The following is an 18,633-nucleotide window of genomic DNA, read 5'->3' on the forward strand; positions in this document are numbered from 1 at the left end:
AGTGTTCGTCCTCCAGCTTCACTGTTTATGTTATGCTAACATAGCTGTGTCGCTAGCGATCACGTAGCACATCATTATATACCAGCTAGCCCAACTTCAGTAACCCTACAAACGTCACTGCTGTTTAGTTTCCTGTCTTCATTTATGTTGGAAGTGATAGCAGAGCTGTACGTTTGATTTTTTTCAGAAATCTCTCCGTCAGAACATGCAATATCATGCTTAGGTAACTAGCGAAACTAGCGAGCTAACTTCCGCTAGCTTCCTGCTAACTTCTAACTCCGTTAAATGTAATAACTTTTGTTTTCATGGATGCCTGGAAGTTAAACTTTATAGTTACACCTGGTAAAGCAGCAATGCTGATCGTTTTATTAAAGATGAAAGAATTTAGACAGTTTTTAACTCTAAGTGATGCTGCAGTGTTGTTTGACCTGAAGCATACGGAGTTTAGGACCCAGATTACTCCCAGATTTAAGAGCATCTTAGTCCGACAAATACGACAATAACAACGGCCGCTTGCATGTTCTGCAAAAAAATGTGCTTTGTTGTGTATCTGACGGACAAACACCAAACCAGTTCCACATCACTGAAGTTGCACCATTTTTACAAACCAATTCTGGTTCATCTGTTTCACTCAACAATCGGCCATGTGCGTATGAAAACAAAGGCACTGCGCATGCGCGTTTTACTCCCATTCTATCGCGATATTTCATTTTCCTATCGTTGCCTAACATTATACCGGTATTACCGTGAACGGTATAATATGGCCCAGCCCTACTATATACATAAAATTGATTGAATTTGACTCAGCCTTTAGTGTAAATGGTTATAATCCCTGTTTTGTTTTGTTTTTTCATTTGTTTGTTTTTTTAATCCATTGATTTTACTTATCCAGAACTGTTTTATAGCTTTCCTTTTTTGGATTTTCAAGTGAAGTTGTGTGAGTTTAAAACAGAAGTGTTTAAAAAGTAACCTATCATCCTACTTGGAAGAAAGCACTTGTAGTTTTCAGTACCCCACATTGCTCACCACTGCCCTAATGTAAGCCTCATCATCCCCGGCACTGCTGAACTCAACAAATTGTATTTTAAGAACAGACCTACTTGGTGTCATGTTTTTGCAATAAAACACGATAAACAAACACTGATTAATGGTTGGAAATACCCCTACACTCTTGAGGCTGCTAATGTTTACACTGACCAGGCAGGGCTTTGAGATAATCTGGCATGATGTCATCTCAGACGGTACATTTTCCCACATTCACACTGAGTTAGATTGATGCCGCACATGTGCTCAACTCGCACGGCTGTGTTGTTCTACAGTAAGTTATATCAGCATATTAAAGGATGGCGAGCACAGCGGGGAGTAAGCTGACACCCACGAGCAGAGGTCCGGCAGTGAGGGAAGTCCCAGATAGCTGAAGCTCCGCACATGTGCTGTGATGAGAAACTCAGATGTAAAACTATTCCGCTCACTCATTTAAGAAAAAATAAAAATCAGATTTTATTGGTTGCTGTTTTGGACAAAAGTGCTTCCTCCTGTTTTTAAAATTCATGGTCATCTGTAGTAGTTTTTTTGTGTGGTGTTGTGTTGACAAGTTTCCCCCCGTCACCCCCCTCCCTTGTGAGGTTTTATAGCGACATTGTACTCAAGGAAAGCCTGTGCTTTTGACCTGAGACAGTCCATTTTAGACCATATGGTAATAAAATGGTAGCACTGAAGGTCCCCGCGGTCCAGTCTGCAAACTGCAGCCAAGTCAAAGGAAATCGCTGCTGTAAACAAAGAACAAGTTCTTGTTTTGTCTCCTGGTGATGTAGAATCTCTGGCCTTGCAAAGTTCACAGACGAGCCTTTGTTTCCAGGAGCAAAAAAAAAAAAAATGTATTGGCCTTTGGTCACAGCAGTTGTTTTTGCAATATATGTGCTATTATGTGAACTGAGAAATGCATGGGCGGATAACATGTTCACATGAGTTTAAGATCCCTTGTGTCTTGGCCACACAGGGAAGGAATTTATTTTTTTCTTTTACATTTTAGCAACACAAGATTATTATCCCACACTATGCATTGTTGTTCAAGATTAATTGAATTCTAATTTTAGCACTTATCATAGTTTGGTCCTAAAAATATTGTAGCTATTGTGAATCTAAGTGTGCAGTGTTTTCTTTAACTGTAGACCAATAGACAAATGTTATTGCATGTGGGAGGAATTTCCAAGAGCTTTTTTGTCATTAAGACCTCCAGGGATCCCATTTCTTTAGCTGTACGCGTATCTCTTTCTCTTTTTTCCCCTTTTATATTTTTCCTCGCAGCTCCCAATAGTGCTCTTTTATGGCATTATTTTTGGCTGAGGTGGTGTATATATACAACAGCACACCAGACTCCACAGACTCGATTTAAGCATGTCTGAAGGCTGAGGCTGGTCACTTCATTGCTTTAACAGTGGTCAAAAACGGTTGAAAAAAAAAAAAAACTGAAACAGGCTTAGGCCTAATGACAGATAATCCAGTTACAAACTTGTGGAGCTCGTCAAAAGGTTTGCTTTCCAGGTTGTGGTTTTGTGATGTGGATGGAACGTGAAGCGAGGAGGAAAAGTTTTTAGTTCAGCCTGTGTTTGCCACAGGCTTGCCCTCTGCTTTCACTCTGATTTGCACACTTTGATTTGAGGCTCTGTGGGCACAGCGGCCACTGGTTAGGATGTTGTGAGATGTCTTGTTGTTTCACTTTTTACTGGTGGTCTTGCATCTCAACATGGAGTTTATAGCTATTGTCACATCTGCCTGGAATGCATGGTAAAATAACTGACGAGGTAGCAGTGAGTAAATATATTAAGCTATTTGTGGACTCATCCTTTGTTGTTGTGTAACAAAGCATGAGTTATAGTAGAGTAGTAACATCTGTGTTTCAAGCAAGCATTTCCTTATTTTCTGTCATATATATTAAACAACAGTGGATGCCTTGAATCACACCAAGGCTTGAATGTGTGTTCTTCAAATGGCATGCAATTGCTAGGGTGAAATTGGTTGCAAAGTTATATACAGTGCTGCACTAATAAAATACCTTGTAATTGGTTTGGTTGCTAGCTGGTAGCCATGGTGGCCCCTCAAACTGCTTGCCAAGCAGCTGTAAAAATGTAAACATTGTGACATAAAACAGAAACACCGATCGACTGCCTTCAAATGAATAATTGGTTGGGAAGGCATTACTTTTATTTTGAAGGTGAGTGTTCTCTGTTTGTTGTTGGCATTGCACCTTTTCACATTTCAGTTTTGACGGTTAATGGTTAGTAAAGAGAGTAAATGGTGAGTGTTTGCAGACAAGTTGTCATCTTCCTTGCAAACTACAGGCAACCGTAGAAACCTTCTAGATCTTCTAGACTGCATCTGATCTCACCTGGTGACCAGTTAGGGAATAATATTTTACTCTAGCAATCAGCGGTTACTAGGGGGTCACCAACAGGTCTCTAGGCCTGTGAAACTGAGGCCTGGACATGGTCAAAGTTTCAAATAATGATGTCAGTGTATGCATAGGTAACCCCTGTGAGTCAAAATGTCAGGATTCAGGCTACTCTAAATCCTTGGTATCAAAGAGTGTTTCCTGTCTTGGATCTGCACGCTGTCAAAGAGACTGGATGTCATAGACAGAAAGCTCTAGCCGTGAGCACGACAGCCCCACCCATCTGCTGTTTACAAGGGGTAGCCAGCCAGTCGAAAGTTGATCTAAAGAGAGCGAAGCTAAAACTGTTTGTTTGTATTCTTGCCAGAAAATGTCTTTAAAGAACACTTTTTGGGGTGCAAATGTCACTGATATGCAATTCAGAAGAAAGAGTGACTTTGTTTTTTTGTTGGTTTGAAGTATATTACTTTTTCACCCTGTGTATCTGTGTCACTTCTCTCTAAGCCACAGGCCGCTAAAGGAAGAGGACTGGCAGATGCACAATGACTACAGCCTGGTGAGAGGGGTGACACCCAAGCAGCACTACCAGCCCACCCAAGGGAGCTACCAGCTTCAGTTTGCTATTCAGCAGTTGCAGCAACAGAGACTTAAGGCTCATCATCAATTTCTGGACCAGACCCGCTGCGGACATCAGGTAAGATGTATCATTTTCTTAGTAAAGAATGTTTGTTTTCATTTAGCATCTTGGATGCTAAACAAGTGCACTGCTCATTTTTCCATTGGTAGTATTTGCATTTCTATTTTTTCTTCTTTCTTTTTTTTAAATAAAAATAGCACAGACACTTGTCTGTTAACACAATAAGATTATTTTTCAGATTCTTTTCTTTGTTGGTTTTCAGTAATGGCACCATGTAGAACTTAACCTTAAGAACTTTTAACCCATAAAAACCTCAATATTTGTGTCTGTATAATTTATGTCCTTACCTAAGCTCTGCACTTTGCAAAATAGTGCAAAATGCACCCACGTTAAGAGAAGAGATTCCATGTTAGCCTCTGGAGAGCTATTTAGAGGTTCGCCTTCCAAACTGTCTAATAAAACAGTGTTTGGTGGAGACAGTAGCTTAATTCTAAAGACCAAAATGGAACAACTCTCTCCAATATCACATCATTTGAGTGAATGACTCTACTAGGCATATGGGAAGGTGAGTAGACAAGAAATTCTACTCTTGAGGGTACCAGCAAATCTTGACTTTTCAAATAGCTCCATTAGTTTTCCTATTTTAAGACAAATAAATTCGGAATATGATTTTCTTAGCAGTAGAAATGTAGCGGCAAAAAACCTTTTAGTTATGGCTAACAAGCCGTGACAGATGTGATTTGGCTGTTTTTACAGGGAGATTAGAAAGTTAGAAAGGCCTTAGCGTAGGAGTTTTTTGTTTTTCTTTGTTTGTTTTTTTTTTAATGTTTAGACTAAAAAAGAGTGGCTCTCGCTTTTAGCGCAGTGACTTTGAAAGGAGATCTCACCAAGAAGGAGGATGTATGTTTCCATTTTCCAGAGGATTTGGTGGACTGAATCTATGGATTGAGAGAAATGGAGACAGGACAGTGCCATGGGACAGCTTAAAGGCTGGAATGACTGGATGCGCCCAATTTTTTCCGAGTACTGGAGTTGGCCTCACGTCATTGTTTCTCATCTTGGTTGGAACTTAATTAATGCAATTGAGTTGATATTTCTTTTGGCTTGGTCGGCAGCCTTACGTAAGGCACTTTATGATTCCTTCTCTGTTCCGTTCATCTCTTCTCGTACTTTAAACACATTTAACCACGTTTGTCTTATCTGTGACATGCTCCACCATAATTCAGCCATATAGCGGCATGAATATGTCTTACAATTTCAAATCCCTTGTGCCTTTAAGGACTTTATGTGTACAGAGCAGTACAAAGAGTCAGAAGACAGAGCTTTTTTGTTGTTCACCCTCTTAAACTGAGGTAATAGGAGGGCTGACTCTAGATATGGTTGTCTCACCATCAAGTCAGGCAACCCTCCCTAAAATCTTGGCTATCCCACCCCATTCATTCCCTTCTCCCCAGCTGTCATGGCAATGTGTGCCACTGCTTAGCTCTTAGGCAAAATCGTTTTGCATGGTATAGACCTTAATCTGCCAAGGAATTTGTCAGTGACTTGATTTCATTCTTTAGTGCCATTAGATAGGGGTTTTGATCTTTTTGATACAAATGTATTTTATCTCAAATTCTTGGATTTCCTGGTCTTGGGAGAAAGTTACCAATACTTTTTGATAATATAAATACACAAAAGGATGTTCTTAGTCGAATGTGGGTGCTCGTGTGCATACACGTTCTTCAGTGTGAGAGAAAGAGACAGGGGTCTGTTCCGGCACTCCAGTCCACGTTCCAGTTACTGGGTGCAGACTGCACGGCTCCTCCACAGGATTGGCCCGGGGCCACCTGGCAGCCAAAGAAAGGTGCCCTTCCTGGCCCCGCTCAAGCTGAATTGTGGCCATAGGCCTTGCAACCAGGAAACTTAGCTTCTCATTTATCAACACAGAAATTACATCAGATATTCCCTGTCGGCCCTTTGAACGGCCACACTGTGAAACTGGAAAACCATTAGCTCGTTAGATAGCCGTATAAAGCTGCAGAGAAAATAGCGTGGACGTGAGATGTGGAAGGAATGTATGCGAGCATTCCCCGGCATTGCAAGGACAGAATGAAATGTGGCTCTAAAATATTATGTCAGAAAGACAACAGCATTTTCCCTCTTCACAAGCCTTTGAAGAGATCTTGTATAAACAAATGAATAATGTGAAGAATTTGCTTTTCACTGGAGCCAGCTGCGAAAAAATGTCGAGCTTGTTTTGATACCGGATGGCATTTCATTAATATCTGCACTAATTTATGTCAGGCACTTTGATATTTCACCTTAATGACCAAAGGCCACATTTTTTTCCATGACTCACCCATTCCAAATTTGCTCCAACTTCCTTAGGCCTTTTTTGGGAGGGAGTTTGATTTTTATTTTGTCCTAAACAGTTCACTACACACATGTGAGGAACAATCCGCATGTCAGTCTGTGGCACATTTAACCAACCGAGGGAGAGTTGTTTTTCTTTTACTTGGCCTTTTGAATTTTGTGATGAAGCAAATGGCCCAACAGTGATCTATCGCTACATGATGCCAAACAATTAAAATGAAACGTTTATTAAGGTTAAAATAAACAGGGAGAAAAGGCTGAGATATTTTAAATTACACAAGAGGTGGACTGAACATCAGCGGCAACACGTCTGATGAATGATGGAATGAGGATTTGAGGTCAGGAGAGATGTACTACAGTGATTGTCTATAGCCGTCTGTAAAACACAGCAGAGGCTCTGTCTTGGTTTTGTGGCTCCATTACACCCATTGGTGTTGGAGATTTTGTCAAAACTGACTACAAGGACTACATTTAAACATGTTAAAGAATGAAGGCAGTCTTACCAAATATTGATGTTCAAGCTTGTTAGAATTGAACCAAGTCTGTTTTTACATTATACATTATATTATATATGTGTATAACATGTAAGTTTACACATGTTTCAATAAATCACTGCACCCATTTCTCAGTTTCAAATGAGAGGTGGCTCAGTACATGAGGGAACATACTGTATATGTTTTGTTTCTTTTGCAGCTTTGTATACAGCCTGCGGTTGTACACAGTTAATGTCTTGACCAAGTATGTTTCAAATTACACATCAAATTTGAAACTTTGAAACTGGATTTATATTTCAGTTAAGATCTTTGTAACATGTTTATGTTCTCTCAAAAGCTGAGTTTTACAAAAGCTTGCTCGTTTTTAGGGTTAGTAATCACTCCACAGCCACCATCACTGGTCCAGTATCATTTTAAACCATTGAAGCCACAACTGTATGCTCCATGTTAACCTCTCTCAGCTAGTTATTGAAAATCCTTTGAATTCCTTAAAGCAAACTATAATATCACTAGATTTACCAGTGAGTAGTCATCCTTTGTAGTTGCTCTTATTGTACTGTACTCTGCCCAAAGTTTAAATTAAAGGTCTCAAACCTCTTTGCTTTGTTGGTTAAGTTTCAAAGTAGCTTGATTATTGTAGTAGTTTGATATTGCCCATAAGTAACCGACTTTTGTTTTCTTTTTGGTTTCACAGGCTCAATTTCCAGACCAGACACCACATAGCCAGGCTCTCACAAAATCATCCAGCTGCCCTCCTTCCAGCTTTCACACTCTGCCCAATCAAAGCCATGGCCTAAGCCATGTCCAGACCTGTGTTAGCCCAGCTCTTGCTCCAAAGCCACCCAGCGGTGCCCGAGAGGGACAAGTCAGGAGAACGACTGCAAAGCGTCTCGTCAAGTAAGACAAATGTTGGCTCTGGATCACTCTGTTTATTAACCATATGACAGTTATAGAGCATTGTTAAGTTAAATGAAGCCAAGGTCATCTGAACCTCTACTGACATCACCCGACAGAGGTAAATGTCTGAATGTGAAGGTACGTCACAGCTGGACTGGTCATTAAATGATCGAGCGAGTGGGTGTCAGTGGTCCTGCCTACTGTCCGCTCTGCTCAGAAAGCTTCTTCACAGAAACTAAGTGCAGTATTTAACAGCAATGAAGAAGAGTGAAGCGGACTATCTCCATTTTTTTGCTACACGTGAGAAAGGGCAAGATCGGACAACGTCCCAGCCTCCTTCGCCCTATTACACTTCCCATAGTTCATATGTGAAAACTGCTCATTTAATTTATCGCAGACATAGTGCAGTGTGGTGGCAGGCCCTCCACCACCCCCCCCGCTTGTGGAATGAGACAGAGTTCATGGGATTGGTGAGCTCAACAGGACATGGCTAATGCTAATGAGAGTTCGAATATGCGTGTAGTGGAGTGCTCCCAGTCTTTTGGCCGCAGGGTGTATCTACCCGTTCAGTAAACAACCTCATCACAGGCCTGATTTCTGCCTGAACCGTAAACAAAACGTGGTTCAGTGAAAGGGCCTGGACTCGGAGCGCCGTTTAAATCCTGTTTGGTTTGGAGATAAGCTGAAGACTGCATAAGGAAAAATAAAAGGAAAGCAGTGAAGCCGGGCTGAACTGCCAGCTATTTTCCTCACTTATTTTATGACTTTATTACTGCAACATCTGGCAAAATTACCCAACAACAGCAAACCTTTGTGATCGGCGCTGACTGTTTGTTTAAAGTAGGTTGTTGCAGCGGTGAACTGCTCTTCACACTTATTTAATGTTTAAGAGGAAAGGATACCGCTGGACTGGAACACGGGCTGTTTTTGTAGTATTCCGGGTAAGCCCTTACAGTGTGTGAATTACCCCAGAGTCCCAACAGTGCATTTCTCTGTTTGACTTAATTCATTCATTGCAAGTTTGCAGGCCTGCTGATGCCGCAACCGAGCAGAGCCCTGGCTCTGCTGACGTGTTACATCCAGTCATCTGACTGGACTGGACAAACTGTACCTGGCAAGAAAATAGTTAAGAGGGCAGTGCCGTGGTGTAGGGGTTGTATAGAATAGGTTAGCGAGGCCATGTAGGTGCCGTGTTTGCTCGTGTGTGTGCATGTGTGTCTTCCTGGCAGTGGTTGTGTTTACCCTCTGCATGTGGAATTCCTGAGCCCCCTCACACTCTTCTCTGTCCTGCATTTTTGCGGTCGACTAGTGTGACAGTGGAGAGTGTGGGAAAAACGGAAGCTTCAGGACCAAAAATGCGCTGATGGAAACAATGAAGAGAAAGAATAAAGAGAGGAGAAAAGAAAGAATGACAGAAGAGAAAAAAAAAAGGTTAACTCTGTCCAGGAGAACGGAGATGATTGTTTGCAGAAAACGGTGGGATAATAAGTTGCTTCCCTTTATTTCCAGCCCACATTTTAGGGGCAACTTAATACCCCTGTTATTGAGGCACATCTGAAACACATCCCAGTATAGGCTTAAGCCCCTCCAGCTTATAATAGTATCACTGTGCTGGATGTGTTCAAGCAGTTCAAGGTTATCCACCTTGAACACCTTCCTCCAGCCAACTGTAAAACTGTTGTTCGATATAAATACACCAGCACTGGCTTTGGCTGGTTTCCCCACCGCTGATGATCATCGACAGCTTTTAGTTAAATCTATTGATCAGAATGAGATTTGCATTTTTGAACATTTGTGATCCAATTTGATCCAACCAAATAGTTTCCTTCAAGTAAAAGTTTATTGGGGTTGTTTTTTTGGTCCCAAAGTTGGAAATGTTATCCACCGAGCGGGCAAGGTGACTGTGTAAAGTCACTTTTAAGTAAAGCTGAACGGAGACTGGTGCACTCTCATGAATGACAGTGCCTTTGATTTTAAGCTCAGCTAACACACTTGAAGCAAATGTGCAGCTTGTTGGTATCACACTCAACAGGGCAGGGCTCTGTCTGCTCTATCAACATACCACAGCTGCCAACTCGAGGGGCTGCAAGAGCTCAAAGTGGTATGACTTCAGTGAAGGCTTTGAAAGGAGCAATTTGTAACACAAATAAATGAGCCTGTTTGGTATTTTGTTTGCAAGGTTTGGTTAGTCGCAGCTGTAACTACGGAAACCCAGGCTGTCGTGTGGCATTACTAATAGGGTGACAATTACAGCAGCACCATTAATGTCAGCCTAGCTGCTGCTTTCACTCCCTATTAATCAGCCACAACAGTAGTTATTTTCACGGGATACTGTATACACACAGAAGCTGCCAAACGTGTGTTTATGGTTAAACTTTATCCCCTTTGGTCAGTTTGAGTAACATTAAGTCACGCTAACTACCTGAGCGCACCGAAAAGTAAAGCCGCACATCTGCTGTGTTTACATAAGAACTTCAGCTCTGTGAGAATAGCGCGAAATTTTCGGCACTGGGTCATGTGTCATGTGCGCACACTGCAAGTTCAGAGTCGGTTCTCACCAGCAGTGTTTCTGGCTGCTGTCTGACTCTTGAAGTGACAGAGTGAGACTGTTGACAAAGAAAGTGATGTGAAGAACCCAGAGGTCAAGTTTTTTTTTTTTTTCGCCCCCCTGAATATGAAAGGGGTTTCTTCCTGTTGAGTTATGCCTCGCTTAAAGTGGGCCAGTTCTATTTGTGGTTGTGTAATGGTATGAAAGAACAACTGTGCAGCCCCTTACAAGGAGGCAGTGTGTACCCTCATTACCTTATTAATGCTCTTTTGGCAAGCTGCTGTCCTGGGGCGAGAGGTTAATGCCAGCTAAGCTTTATTTATTGTTCCCTCTAAAAAATGGTTAGCAGATTTAATGTATAAGGTTGCAGACACGTCTGCTCCTGCTTTATGCTTCAGTAGCTCTTATAATGATTTTCTGTTTGAAAATGTTATGTTTGCAGCCGGATTATGTGAAAAGGGCAGTGCAATTCCTTGTTTACGGTCGTCAGACTGTATGTATGACGCATTGTAAGAATTCTGGGCTCTGCCTCCGTGTTCCTTTTCTCTCTGTAATCTTTGCTCATAGTCGACATAGTCCCTAATCACTACAGTGTTCTTGCCAGTGTGACAATCACATCACCAAGGACAAGGAGAAGGAATTTCTCCCCTTCGTGTCACAATAGCTCCTGTGAGGCACTCAGTAAACACTTAGCCTCACCAACCTCCAGTGACTGCACACAAAGAGCAACTGTTAGATGCTGACTTCACTTTTCTTATGACAGAAGGTGGCTTGTCAGGCATTTTATACACAAATGAGTCTTAAAAAGCAGAAAAGTGTCTTGGTTAGGATGACATGAGCTGCGAGGATCAGAACATGTAGCCTCTCTGACCAATAGATACTAATTACCCAAGTGATACTGTAGTTATTATGACATTTTATTTCATTTATAGTATAGTATCAAGCGATATTAACAATTTGCAATCTATTGGTATCTGCTTTTCTAATAACCAATAAATGATGGTTAAAAAAGTAAAGAGGAGACAGGAGAAACACCCTTCAACTATATTATAAATGTTGGCATTGCATAGCTTGCAATCTGCAGCTTCCTTGTTGGAAACGCACTGCTTGGAATGCCACAACACAACCAGCTGATCTGAGCAGAGCCTGGCAGATCATAAATGAGTACACAAATAATTACACTTAAAACATTTAAGGGCATCTGTTTTTTGTTTCATGTGTTTAAAAGAAAGAAAAATATCAGCTCATATGTCGAATCTCCAAATATCGGTATCAGTTATTAAACTACTATAGAAAAATACCACACTCCACCAGGTTCTGCTCCGAAATATTTCAGTGTTGGCATTTATCTTCTTGGCACAATTTGAATTACCACAAAGGCTGTTTGGAGTACTTTGGCATGTGTGTACATGTATATGTGCGTCTCTTTAAGAGGACAGATTTTGTCCCTGTGGATAGCACTGCAGTCCACATTATACCTGGATTTGTGGTGGCAAACATACAGCCCGTGGGCTATAACCGGCCCATTAAAGGGTCCCATTCGCCCCACTGGAAGGCTTTAATATCAATGAAATCCACGGTTTACTACACAGCAGTGAAAATCTGTGCAACATTAAGGGCATTTCTAGATCTTTAAAAATTGTTTAAATAATAAATAACGCTGCTATGTTAATGAGATTGGGCTGTGCGTGATCCATGAAGTAGATTGATTTGGATGAACTCTAGATGAACTACGATGGGAAAAGGTCTTTTAGCTTTAGGGAAGGAATTGTCAGCGATCCTTTGGTACTCCTGCTTCCAGCACTCTTTCATTCAGTACTCACAGCTTTTGCAGCACACATTTTTGAGCTCTGGCTTAACACACCTTTATAGCTTTGTGACTCTGTCTTGAACAGTTGCAAAATGATAATATTTCGAATAAAAGTTGGGGGGGGGGGGGAGAAAACTCTTTTGCAATGGCAAAATGTATAAAAAACCTTTCTCTGTAATAGTCGTAGATACAGAGGGTGTCTCCAGGACACACACAGGGTGAAAACCAAACATGCTACAGTATTGCAGCTGGAAACAATCACACACGCTGAAAACCAGTTTTCTTTATATATTTAGTTTGATATTTTGCTAAAAGCAGAACATTGGCATGAGACATGTGATGTGTACCACAGCTTGGATGAGCGCTGCAGAGACGAATTTGGCCTTTGCAGTGCAGTTCATCTTTGCATAACTCCTCTGGGAATGATAATTTTTGGTCTTCACGGATTTTTGTCCTGTGTCTGATTAACAGGCAGATGTCCTCAGAGAGTTCAGCCAGTGGAACCGTTGCCAGCAGCAAGCAGGTGGTCTACGAGGCCATCTGCGGTAAAACAGGTGGGTTTAATGTTGCAGTTCCACATATTATGCTTAGTGCTCTGCTGTAGTCCTCAGGCAGGAGTGAAGTTATGCCCACTCTATGCCAGTGTTAGTGATTACAGCTAGGCATAGTGGACATTCCCCATGGAGGTCTGACTAACACCACATGATATTTTTACCCACCTCCTGCTCATTCAGTCGTGTGCAGGATCCGTAAATGTTTTCGACACACTGTAAGAAAGTAAATAAATAGATACATACATACATAAAGGCATTGTTAAGTGATTAATTAATTACAACCCTGTTAGAGGAGTGAGGCTCTATTAATTAGGTCTTACAGTGATTTGTGCCCCATTAAGGGTTTGTGCCAAAAAGAGTTAAAGCAGCCAGAGCTGGAAGAGCAAAAGCAAAATTTCCATTGCAGTCATTTTCTGTTTGAAGAAGACCTAGCATGCCGTTTGCCAGCTCCATGTTTTTTGCTTCTTGTGCTTTACTAGAGAAGTTTTGCACCAGTAACTGTTCAAAATAGTTCTTATTTATCTTATACTGGGTCTTGGTGCAGGCCCTGAGTTCATGCTCCATCTGAAACAAGCTGATTTAGCTCCTCCGCCTTAAAGGCCGCTGTCCCTTTAAATTGAATCAAAATCAAATCAAATTTATTCACAGGACAAGTCAAGACATAAAACATAACCAGAATACTTTTCTCTTACGTGTTTAGTAAATACTATAATGTCATTATTTGAAACTTTTTCTGTGTGACAGTGTATAACAGAAGATAAGGTAAAGCATAAAAGGTCCTCTGTAGTTGTACAGTCCTGTGCAAAAGTCTTGCATCACCCTTCATTTCTTTCTATTTTTCCAGGAAAATGTCGTTTTTTGAAACCTGTGCAAACATACATACTCTATTTGTATGTTGGCTGGTTCTGTTCTCTGTTAAGATGACCCCACAGTGTTTATAATGTCGAGGTCCAGGCTTTGGGGAGGTCAATCCATGATAGTGTTTCATTATGTGTTTTTCTATCCAGGTATGCTTTTACTGCTTTGGCAGTGTGTTTAGGATCATTGCCATGCTGAAAAATGAAGCTGTTGCCAAACAGATATTTTCCCTGTGGTATTACTAGTGAATCAAAATCTCATGGTACTTTCATGTGTTTGCATTTTTGTATTAGTGCTGACACCATGACCATGACAGAGCCTCCGCCATGTTTTACAGATGGCTGTGAATACTCACTGTTGTACCTCTGTCCTTTGTACAAAAGAAATTGAAATTTGGATTCGTCACTTCATCCGATTTGTTGCCAGATGCAGCTCTCAGGTCTTGTGTCAGGTCTTTGCTCTGACTTTTTTCTTATTTCTTAAGGACTTGACTTTCACAAACTGTTCATCTACTGTGGATAGTTTTTTTAAGCCTGCCACTTCTTCTTTTGGCCTCCTCTTGTTCAGTCTCCTCAACTTTTTTAAAGATGCTGTACATGCAGCGCTCACATATGCCACGTTTTGGTTAATAGCAAAAAAAAATACTATTTTATGTCTGAAAATGAGGGGTGGCTCAAAGCTTTTACACAGTACTGTGTGTTCTGCATGTGTTCAGATCCAGAGGAACGACACCACTCTGGGATTAAAAGGCACAGCAGTGAAGACATCTTTTTTTGAGATCAACGGATGGGAACATTTGGGGCATTTCCATCTGTTGGCCATTGCCATGCAGTTGTAATTACTGTCCATTTGCCAAATGCTGTACCGAATAAATAACACCTCTCAAGAGAATGACAAATGCAACTCAGACTTTGTGGGTTCGTGCACTCACGTGTGTGCTTCTGTCATCTTGCCTTATTTCCACAGCTCTTTCCATCCTGAGAGAAGTGTTGAGCTTATTGCAGTGATATTAAGCAGTTTGCGCTTATGCACACATCTGTTTGCCTGATCACGGGCTTTTTCCACAGCACTACTATACATTAGCATTAGAAAATCACACCATTCTTCACATCATGTCAGTGTCGCAGTCAAGCGAGATCAGCTTGTTGGAAAAACGCAGTAGCTGTGCATCGACCTGTCATCCCTACAACTCCTATCCACACTAAAACACACACACACACACAAAATATTTTTTTAGTTCTCCATTTTCCTCCTCTTCCCAAACTATGAAACCTGGCTAAGGTTAACAAACATCTTACAAACTCATCAATTACTGTAACTGGATCCTTTGGGAGCAACTTCTGCATTTAATGAATGCATTTTTTTCCACTGTTCAGGGTGCAAAGGGTGCTTCACTCATGAATTAAAACATATCACTAATATATATATATATACATACATACATACATACGTGTGTGTGGAGAGTTAAACCACTTAGTGGTGCAGGTTTAACCATGCGTTTTTAAATGAGGCTGAGGGTAAAACGGAGACTCTGTGTGGTGTTTTGGCAGAGGGAGGGGTTATTGAAAGGGACACAGCCTTTGTGGAGCTTCAGAGTGCATCAGGTCTTTCTGCCTGCCTGTACCTCTGTTATGAGATGACTGAGCTCCCCTGATCGACTCTGACAGGCAGTTAGAGCGAGTCCAAATGGAGAGCATTCTCTCTGATCAGCTGTCAGCCGTCATTAATCACACTCTCCCTTTATCTCTCTCTTGTGCTCTCTCATAATATCTTCCTCTCTTTGCTCCTGAAACCCTCCCTTTATCCTCTGCAAACCTTTTCTGCTCACTAACCCCCGCCTCGCCCTTTTCCCCACTTCTTCTGTGTTGATTTTTGACATGACACGAGGGCGGGATTTTGATGAAGACCAACCGGAGCTAACAAGACGAGATCGTATCGGCCACATGTGTTTCAGAGTGCTTCCCTTGAAGTTTCCTTGAAGCTCTCAGTGCTCCACAGTCGGTGACTGTGAGGAGATTTATTGCTTGAGTTTGAGAAGGAAATGAATGCTGAACTTGGGTCAATTTAATGGAAGTCTGATCATGTCAGGACAGATGGCTTAGGCCTCTCTCTATCAAAATAAGACTGTGTGGTGTATTGTTAGGATAGGAAGGTAGTTTTTGGCTGCCATCCCTGTTTTCAGATATATTATGTAAGTTACTGGATTTAATTTACCAGATGGATTTGTAATTGACTCACTCTACTGAACTATGTATGTGAGTAGGCATTTTATTGGTAGATTAAGATTTAGTGTAGGGTATGTAATACAGTGGTGTGAAAAAAATGTTTGCCCCTGTCCTGATTTCCTATTTTTTGTATGTTTGTCACACTTAAATGGTTCAGATTGTCAAATAAATTTAAATATTACACAAAGATAACACAGATAAACACAAAATCCAGTTTTTTGATGAAGGTGTTTATTATTAAGTGGGGAAAAAATCCAAACCTGCATGGGCCTGCGTGAAAAAGTGATTGCCCCCTAAACCCAATAAGTGGTTGGGCCACCCTTAGTATCAACAACTGCACTCAAGCATTTGGGATAAGTGGCATTGAGTCTTTTACATCGCTGTGGAGGAATTTGGCCCACTCATCGTTGCAGAATTGTTGTAATTCAGACACACTGGAGGGTTTTCAAGCATGAACCACCTTTTTAAGGTCATGCCACAGCATCTCAATCAGATTCAGGTCAGGATTTTGACTAGACAACTCGTGTTTTTCTTAAGGCATTCAGAAGTGGACTTGCTGGTGTGTTTTGGGTCTTTGTCCTGCTGCAAAACTCAAGTGCACTTCAACTTGAGGTCATGAACAGATGGCCGGATATTCTCCTTCAGGATGTTTTTGTAGATTGCAGAATTCACAGTTCCATGTAGCAGAGTAAGTCTTCCAGGTCCTGAGGCAGCAAAAAAAGCCCCAGGATATTACACTACCAATGCCATAGTTTACTGTTGGTATGATGTTCCTTTTCTGAAATGCTCTGTTAGTTTTGTTCCAGATGTAACTTGACTGAAACCTTCAAAAAAGTTCACCTTTTGTCTCATCAGTCCGCAGAATATTCTTCCCCAAATCTTGGGGATCATCAGGATGTTTTTGGCAAATGTGAGACAAGCTTTCGTGTTGTCAATCTTTCTTACTGTTGAATCATGAACTCTGACCTTAACTGAGAGATGTGAAGCCTGTGGTTCTTTAATGTTGTTTTGGGTTCTTCCGTAACCTCCTGGATGAGTCGTTGAAATGCTCTTGGAGTAATTTTGGCTTCACCATTGTTCCAAGTTTTCTCCTACTTCTACAACGGCTCTCACAGTGGTTCACTTGAGTCTCAAACAGAGCTGGGCAGTAACGCGTTACTGTAATCCGATTACTTTTTTCAAGTAATGTAATTAGATTACTGTTACTTTCCCGTAAGCATGCTGCTGTACTGCGTTACTAAACTGTGATTTAGTTTGTGAGAGTGTCTCATGACAATGACGTACAAGTGTGTGACGTCCATGGCAGCAACAGATGTGTGTAGATCAACAATGGATAATATGGAGTCCGGGAGAGAGCACGACCGTGCAGTGTTTAAAGCTTGGAAGTACTGACATTACTTTAAGTTTGATTGCGTAAAAAGTGATAAAAACATTAGCGTCCACAGTACAATCTACATGGGAAGAAAACTTCTTTCCGCAGCGAAAAATTAAACTTCAAATCTGAGCAAGTACCTAGCACGCTGCCACGAGAGTGTGAAATTCACAGGGAAAGGGGTTAGGGGTTGCAATGTGCATAAAGTTAACAGATTAAAACTAAAAAAAAAAATTTAAAGGAGACTTTTTCATTTGATTCAATTTTATATCATGAAATATGCAGAAAAATAGAATTGGGCTTTAAGGTCTATTGCTTTTGAATTACTTTTGAAAATAAGTAATCAGTAACTTTAATGTAAAGTAACTGGATTGCCTTCTTGGAGAAGTAATCAGTAATTAGTAATTAATAACTATTTTCAAGTAACTTGTCCAACACTGGTCCCAAGGCCATTCTTTGAGACCCTTTCCAGACTGACTTTGTTTCTCAGGTCTTTCTTCAGATTGTGACATGATGTACTGCCAGGTTCACTTTGTCAGACAGCTTCTATTTGAGTGATTTCTTGATTCATCAGGTCTTCCAGTAATTGTTTTTGTTTTTAGTGAAGCTGAGCACGGCTTTCCAAAAAATGTGATTAATCACAGGTAATTCATGATTTAACAAGAGGGGCAATTACCTGGTCCTGTGTGAAAAAGTAGGCTTGTATAACCTTTCTCCTATAATCAATGATTATAATCAATCATCATTTAAAAACTGCATTTCCTATTTACTCAGGTTATCTTTGTCTAATATTAAAATTAGTTTGATGATTTGAAACATGCAAGTGTGACAAATATGCAAAACACTAGAAAATCAGGAAGGGGGAAAACACTTTTTCACACCACTGTGCAGCGTTGGACTGAAGTTGTTGTTAGTTACCGTTTCAACCTTTTAAGTTTAGCTTGCTTGACGATCCCTTGATTTCTCCTTCTCGTTTCAGTTTCATTCAGAGTGGGCTATAAAGCAGAGAATATTGTCCCTTTATCTTTCTTTTGCTGAGCTAGAGGAAGCCACTTCCAGCAGCCCTGTCATCGGGTTGGAAGCGAGGGAGATGTTTTTCGTTTTCCAGCTCAGTCAGTCAGTCCTCGCAGTGTAAAAAAGCACCAAAACAAACTGTGCAGAGAGGGAATGAAAGGGAATACTGTTTGGGAGCACAAACACAGCAGCTCCAACTGTACTTGGAATGTCTTTTTCTACCGGATACCTGGCTGCACGCCAGCCGATAGGATCAGGGGGTGAAGGGGTTGAACACGAACAACTGAGCTGACTGACGAGATCAGCTGGTATCCACCTTGACCATGAATAATTGAAGAGGTGGACTCCACAACGGTTTAGCAAACTCTTCTGAAGAAAAACTCTTTTGGGCTTCTGTTTCTGTACACATGAGGGGTAGACCTTTGACTGCCTTTCTCACTCTTGTTATTTCTTCTTCTTTTTTTTGTTCTTTTAAAAA

The 18,633-nt window shown here is 41.0% G+C and overlaps 1 protein-coding gene across 6 annotated transcripts in view; it reads left to right on the forward strand.

Moving 5' to 3' along the window:
- ttll5 (tubulin tyrosine ligase-like family, member 5) overlaps positions 1-18,633 on the forward strand; it is a 64,195-nt gene that overhangs the window by 36,560 nt on the left and 9,002 nt on the right. For 2 of the 6 annotated variants that reach the window (XM_086275315.1, XM_086275317.1), the window contains exons 29-32: positions 3,896-4,085; positions 7,572-7,774; positions 12,604-12,686; positions 14,260-18,596. In XM_086275315.1, coding sequence (XP_086131441.1) covers positions 3,896-4,085; positions 7,572-7,774; positions 12,604-12,686; positions 14,260-14,321 — 538 coding nt within the window. In that variant the 3' untranslated portion in view covers positions 14,322-18,596. Of the gene's footprint in view, positions 1-3,895; positions 4,086-7,571; positions 7,775-12,603; positions 12,687-14,259; positions 18,598-18,633 lie in introns of those variants that run through there. The other 4 variants (XM_086275316.1, XM_086275319.1, XM_086275318.1 and 1 more) reach the window with 3 other exon arrangements.

This window comes from Aulonocara sp. 'chitande type north' Nkhata Bay, linkage group LG19 (assembly GCF_057382095.1).
Source record: "Aulonocara sp. 'chitande type north' Nkhata Bay isolate Kocher_YH1m ecotype deep benthic linkage group LG19, A_spYH_male_GT1.1, whole genome shotgun sequence".
NCBI classification, from domain to species: Eukaryota; Metazoa; Chordata; class Actinopteri; order Cichliformes; family Cichlidae; genus Aulonocara; species Aulonocara sp. 'chitande type north' Nkhata Bay.